Source organism: Notolepis coatsorum (genome assembly GCF_963971535.1).
Source record: "Notolepis coatsorum genome assembly, chromosome: 7".
Classification (NCBI taxonomy): Eukaryota; Metazoa; Chordata; class Actinopteri; order Aulopiformes; family Paralepididae; genus Notolepis; species Notolepis coatsorum.
The window spans coordinates 18,163,339-18,170,956 of NC_140171.1; the positions used below are offsets into that span (position 1 = coordinate 18,163,339).

Consider the following 7,618-nt stretch of genomic DNA (forward strand, 5'->3'; position numbering starts at 1 on the left):
TGCATGCATCCTAACTGAATACATCCTAACTGCATGCATCCTAACTGAATACATCCTAACTGAATACATCCTAACTGCATGCATCCTAACTGAATACATCCTAACTGCATGCATCCTAACTGCATGCATCCTAACTGAATGCATCCTAACTGAATGCACCCTAACTGAATAGATCCTTACTGCATGCATCCTAACTGCATGCATCCTAACTGCATGCATCCTAACTGAATGCATCCTAACTGAATGCATCCTAACTGAATGCACCCTAACTGAATAGATCCTTACTGCATACATCCGTACTGCATACATCCTTACTGCATACATCCTTACTGCATACATCCTTAATATCACTTTATCATCCCTCAACACCCACAGCTGAAGCTTAAGAAAGTCACTTTAGCTCTGAAATGCTCCAGTGGAGCTGCTCAGTGGCAGACAGAGCGACACTGTGCTGAACTCAGCTGCTCCTGGAGGGGATGTGAGGGAGGATAAGGCAGGCAGGGTGTCGCTGGAGAAGTTCTTAAGTGCTCAGCAGATCTGGATACATAGAGGTGAATGAAGTCCTACTTAAGGCCTTGTCACACATATATGGATATTTATTAATATTTAGTATTTTCTCTGTGTTTTGGCATCCCATCCACGTGAAAATGTTGCAGTTTTAGGCCACTGAAAACAGAGCTTTCCAGGTTGGAGATTTGCACACACACACACACACACACACACACACACACACACACACACACACACACACACACACACACACACACACACACACACACACACACACACACACACCACACACACACACACACACACGCACACACACACACACACACACACACACACACACACACACACACACACACACACACACACACACACACACACACACACACACACACACACACACACACACAGACACACAAATGCACACACGTACACACACATTCACACAAATGCACACACACACACACACACACACACACACACACACACACACACACACACACACACACACACACACACACACACACACACACACACACACACACACACACACACACACACACACACACACACACACACAAAAGCACACACACAGAAATGCATACACACACACACACAAACGCTGCTGGTATGGACAGGAATGGTGAAAAGTGTGTTTTAGAAATATCTGTGTACATGCACACATGGCTTAAGATGCCACCCTTATACCATGCACACAGTGTTCATTATTGATGAGCTCACCAATGGCGGGAGGCGTGGTGTTGATATGGTCTATGCATTGGTTTCTGTAGTGGCCCCATTGTTCCTTGAGAAGCGCCAGGGAGTTGGTCGAGGAGACCTGTAGGAAAACACAGGACTTATATTATATATACACAGAAGTCAATTATGAACACACTTGAGAGAAATCCCCATGAATGGTAAATATCGCTTTACAATTTCACTCGGGCAGAGTGTCAAAGTGTCCTTGAGCAAGACACTTTACCCCTAATTGCTTCCGATGAGCAGGTTGTCACCTTGCATGGTTGCCTCCACCGTCTGTGTGTGAACGTGTGAGTGAACGGGTAAAATGTGAGGAACAAATTCTAAAGCGTTTTGGATAAAAGCGCTATATAAAATGCAGCCATGTACACAGAATAGTGTAATAGTGTAAATGTGCCTATTATCTTTTTGTGTTATTATTTAGTTGCAGTGCCATGTTTTGGTCACTAAGTGGCGCTCTTTGTTTTGTACCTGATGTAGCAACAGGTTTCATTTGATTTAACTTGAGCCAGTGACTCACTTCACTTCCTGTCCGGCACAGCATTAACTTGTCTAGTTCTCTAGTAACGATGTGGCTGTGAATCTATTTGTTGTACATTGAATGACATACGATGCCTGGTCATAGGCCGAACCATATGCTTTTGATGATAAATGGGTGTGCAGTAAATCCCAAAAGCGACAACGTCTGATTAGCTACTTGCTAAACTAAGCTAACCTGGTGCGATTATCTCATGCTGGCTAGTTGACGTCACACAGCCACGAGACGTTACAATAATAAAAAGTCAATAGTCTTGCTCTCTCATAGTTGGGATAACCTCTAGTGAATTACAGTAAATAGTGAGATTATTCCCGATCGATCCTAAGATATGTATACTACACGTGTACCCAGAGAACTTTCCAGCTAGCACTAGAAAGAAGAAATTGATGCATTTTTGTCTGTTACAAGCCAAGAGAGTGGTTGCTCTAAACTGGAAGGAGGTACAAAGACCATGAACAATGGTTACAGGAAGTGTGTGAGAATTTTGCGATGGAAAAGCGAACTTACCGTACATACTGTACAAAAGGAAAAACTGTACTTTCAACAAAAACTGTACTTTTTTGTTGCATGTTTATGTGTGTTAGTTTGAATTATAATTAGGGAATGGAGGGGGTTGTAATGCATTTTTGTCTTGTATTTTAGTTTTATGTGTTTGGAAAAAGAAAATGCAATACAAATATTGTAAAAAAAGAAAAACAAATAGTGAAATTAATAAATTAAATGATTCCCCATTTTTCCGGGAGACCCGTGGGGGCTCCCTGGACCCCACGTTGAGAACCACTGATGAAACGAAGAGGACAGTTTGATTAGATCATCTTCGTAGGACAGCGCAGGGGTGCCTTGGACACTGGAAGTCCATCTCAAGACTTTCTTCCTCTCACTTGGGTTTTACAGTAAATTACCGCTGTATCATGTACTCTTTTTGCAGATCAAAGGATAATTGTTTCCAAACAGTAAATGTCAGTAAATGAGAAAATAACCAGTGAGACTGAAGTGAGAAGTTCCATGATAGAAAATAAGTGGATATGTGTGTGTGCGTGTGTGTGCGTGTGTGTGTGTGTGTGTGTGTGTGTGTGTGTGTGTGTGTGTGTGTGTGTGTGTGTGTGTGTGTGTGTGTGTGTGTGTGTGTGTGTGTGAGGGTATGTGTTTGTGTGTGTGTGTGTGTGTGTGTGTGTGTTTGTGTGTGTGTGTGTGTGTGTGTGTGTGTGTGTGTGTGTGTGTGTGTGTGTTTGTGTGTGTGTGTGTGTGTGTGTGTGTGTGTGTGTGTGTGTGTGTGTGTGTGTGTGTGTGTGTGTGTGTGTGTCTGTGTGTGTGTGTGTGTGTGTGTGAGGGTATGTGTTTGTGTGTGTGTGTGAGGGTATGTGTTTGTGTGTGTGTGTGTGTGTGTGTGTGTGTGTGTGTGTGTGTGTGTGTGTGTGTGTGTGTGTGTGTGTGTGTGTGTGTGTGTGTGTGTGTGTGTGTGTGTGTGTGTGTGTGTGTGTGTGTGTGTGTGTTTGTCTGTGTCCCAGGGAGTGCTGTGTCCAATTTAGTGCCATTTAGTCAGATGGTGGGGCTATAACCACATGTAGCGTTTGGCGGGTGTGTCGCTGAGGACCCGAGGGAGTGCAGGGGCGAGCCTGAAGTCCATTGGATGAGCTGTGAGGCTGCAAGCTATGAGGGAAGGAATATCTGTCTGCGTGTCTGTAATTCACATTATCTCGAGAACCGCTTATCGACAGGTGTATTGCTGAGGACCTGGGGGAGTGCAGCGGAATTTGGTGCCATTTGGCCACAAGGATAAACAATCTTTACATTTTGGCCTGTAACCTTTGAACCGTAACTCTCAGAAAGCCTAGATCCATCTTCCACTATCTAAAATTGTATCCAAATATTTGTTTTCCACTACTACTAAATAAATAAAAAAAAATATTGAGCAATTGTCACCAAATTTGGTACAGAGCAAATTTCTTCACCATGTCTCGAGTTACGCTCCCCTGACGGGCACACGTTATGTACGGGCACTTTTTGAACGAGCACACGTTATGTACGGGCACTTTTTGAACGAGCACACGTTATGTACGGGCACTTTTTGAACGAGCACACGTTATGTACGGGCACTTTTTGAACAAGCACACGTTATGTACGGGCACTTTTTGAACGGGCACATGTCATGTACGGGCACTTTTTTAACGAGCACATGTTATGTACGGGCACTTTTTTAACGGGCACACGTTATGTACGGGCACTTTTTGAACGGGCACATGTTATGTATGGGCACTTTTTGAACGAGCACACGTTATGTACGGGCACTTTTTGAACGAGCACACGTTATGTACGGGCACTTTTTGAACGGGCACACGTTATGTACGGGCACTTTTTGAACGGGCACACGTTATGTACGGGCACTTTTTGAACGGGCACACATTATGTACGGGCACTTTTTGAACGGGCACATGTTATGTATGGGCACTTTTTGAACGGGCACACGTTATGTACGGGCACTTTTTGAACGGGCACACGTTATGTATGGGCACTTTTTGAACGGGCACACGTTATGTATGGGCACTGCTCTTGTTTAAGAATTAAATTGAATAAGGAGGCAGAAATTAAGAGAAAGGCAGACAGAGAACAGTGAAGAAAGACAGAAGGCCAGACAGAGAGAGACACAGCGAGAAAGAGAGAGAGAGAGAGAGAGAGAGACACACAGAGAGAGACATAGAGAGACACAGAGAGAGACAAACAGAGAGACAAACAGATAGACGGACACAAAGAGACAGACAGAGAGAGAAAGACAGAGAGAGACATACAGAGAGAGACACAGGCAGACATACAGACAGAGAGAGACACAGAGAGAGACATACAGAGAGAGACAAACAGAAAGACAGACACATAGAGCCACAGACAGACAGAGAGAGACACAGAGAGAGAGACACAGAGAGAGAGAGACACACAGAGAGAGATGGAGAGACAAACAGAGACGAACACAGAGAGAGACAGAGAGACAAACAGAGAGACAGACACAGATAGAGACACAGGGGTGAGAGGCTACTATACCTGTGAGTAGCCAGCGAGTGTGAGCAGGGACCAGAGGACATACACCTGGGACATCCCACTGATGCTGGGAGGAGGAGGAGGAGGAGGAGGAGGAGGAGGAGGAGGAGGAGGAGGAGGAGGAGGAGGAGGAGGAGGAGGGTGGGGAGGAGGAGGATGGGGAGGAGGAGGATGGGGAGGGTGGGGGTAGGAGTGCAGAGGGAGCTCAACTCATGAGGGGGTGTCTCGGCTGGCCGCTTGGTCTCACCGTCCAGCCTACACACACGCACGCACACACACACACACACACACACACACACCCACACACACACACACACACACACACACACACACACACACACACACACACACACACACACACACACACACACACACACACAAAATGGAGATGTTTGTCAGAAGAGAGGGGGGTAGGGGTGAGAGAGGGAGAGAGAGAGAGAGGGAGAGAGAGAGAGGAAGGGGACTCAACTGCAGCCAAACACCAGTGTAGAATCATCCCTCATTCCTACACACATCCAGGCATGCACACACACACACACACTCACACACACACTAATGGATGAATGTGTGCAAACATGCACGTACACACACAGACAGTAACAACAATGCATGCAGACAGGGGCGTAGCTGTATATTCTGGGCCCCATGAAAGAATGTATTTGTAGGCCCCCAGTGAATGCGAGCGCGCGTAAACGTGCAAGCAAATTTTTTTTTGGCCATTTATTTATTGATGAAAATGCATAATATGGTTTTTACCTATACATTCGGATCAGCAGTTCAGCACCTGTACTGTTGGTGGGTGAGCCTAGTAAAGGATGTCGCATTGCGTTCATCTTCAATGAATGGACCAATGCAATAGTCTACCAAAGCCCGCCCCCTCTCTCTATATATCTCACACACACACACACACACACACACACACACACACACACACACACACACACACACACACACACACACACACACACACACACACACACACACACACACACACACACACACACACACACACACACACACACACACACACACACACACACACACTTCAGAAACAAACATAGTATCAATGAGAGCATCAATAAATACACCTGAGTGATGTCTAGTAAAAAAAAATGTTGGGCCCCCACCCCAGTGCTGGGCCCTTGGAATCATCCTAAGCTACCCCCCCCCCCCCCCCAGCCACGCCCCTGCATGCAGACACTATACACACTACACACACTACACACACAGACAAACACATGCACAATACAATACACAACTGGTAGAACGCAGACAAACACCTGTGTAGAACCATCCCTTATTCCTACACAGACCAAGGCGTGCACGCACACACACACATACATAAACACACGCACAGTAACCACATACACACACACACACACACTACACACAGGCGCACAGACAAACACATGCACAATACAATCTAATCCACTAATCATCTTTATTCATCCTCATTATAATTTGTTATTGCATGTACATGTTTATACACACAGAGGGTCTAACATAGTAATCAATCTCTCTCTCTCTCTCTCTCTCTCTCTCTCTCTCTCTCTCTCTCTCTGATTGCAGGAGTGGAGCCATGTGTGCAAGAGTCAGCAGGCTACCAGCTGTTTGTCATCTTCTCACCAATTAGCCCTGATGTAAAGACCAACAGAGCGTAGACTCTGGAACCCAGTCAGTCGTGTCGCTATAGCCTATTCTCTTCTGTCAGTGTTGCTCCTGATTTGTCCTTGTTGCAGTTTTCCAGCCTGACTCCTTCCCCTGACTCCATGCCTTGCCTTGCCTTGCCTTGCCTTGCCTTGCCTTGCCTTGCCTTGCCTTGCCTTGCCTTGCCTTGCCTTGCCTTGCCTTGCCTTGCCTTGCCTTGCCTTGCCTTGCCCTGCCCTGCCCTGCCCTGCCCTGCCCTGCCCTGCCCTGCCCTGCCCCACACCGCCCTGCCCTGCCCTGCCCTGCCCTGCTCTGCTCTGCCACGGCTGGCTTCCCAGCTCAAGCCCCTCGTCTGTGAGCCTCTGCCTGGCTTCCCAGCTCAAGCCCCTTGTTGGTGAGCCTCTGCCTGGCTTCCCAGCTCAAGCCCCTCGTCTGTGAGCCTCTGCCTGGCTTCCCAGCTCAAGCCCCTCGTTGGTGAACCTAAGCCTGGCTTCCCAGCTCAAGCCCCTCGTTGGTGAGCCTCAGCCTGGCTTCCCAGCTCAAGCCCCTCGTTGGTGAGCCTCAGCCTGGCTTCCCAGCTCAAACCCCTCGCCTGGCCTCCACCTCATCTGCCCCTTTGTTCTTGCCTGCCATCATAGACCTTGCTCCTTGCATCCACTCAGCTCGGACAATAAGCCATTTACCCATTGTTGGGTTTCAACATGCGTGAGATTAAATAACTCCACACCAGCAGGTGGCGGTAGTCTGTATCATCAAGGGGAAATGGAAGACCACATGAAGTGACTTCCATGTCTTCAGCCAATCAGAGGGATCTCTCTTTTCTCTCTATCTTTTCCGATCACTCCATGCCCGAATGTCCCGACTCACCCCGACATCCTCCCACGCTATCCGACGTACTGGACACACCAACTTGGACCACCGACACTCCCGACCCTAACCAATGTTTTAGACAGCCGACAATTGGCTTGGTGTGTACCCAGGGCCTCCGCTAGGGGCGTGCGAGACGTGCGGTCGCACTGGGCCTTGCGAGAAGGGGGGCCTCGCGAGAATTTTTTATTTTTTTTTATAAATAGAATGTTAACAATCACATTCCACCACAGACCTAAAATCTAGTTTTGCTTACATGATTATATATTT

The 7,618-nt window shown here is 47.1% G+C and overlaps 1 protein-coding gene across 1 annotated transcript in view; it reads right to left on the reverse strand.

Moving 5' to 3' along the window:
• Positions 1-4,962, reverse strand: part of gcgrb (glucagon receptor b) — a 66,629-nt gene extending 61,667 nt beyond the window's left edge. Inside the window, exons 1-2 of the mRNA XM_084318201.1 lie at positions 4,838-4,962; positions 1,249-1,345 (exon numbers count right to left, since the gene is read on the reverse strand). Of these exons, the coding sequence (XP_084174327.1) occupies positions 1,249-1,345; positions 4,838-4,891 (151 nt within the window). The 5' untranslated portion in view covers positions 4,892-4,962. The remainder of the gene's footprint in view (positions 1-1,248; positions 1,346-4,837) is intronic.
• Positions 4,963-7,618: the final 2,656 nt, after the last annotated feature.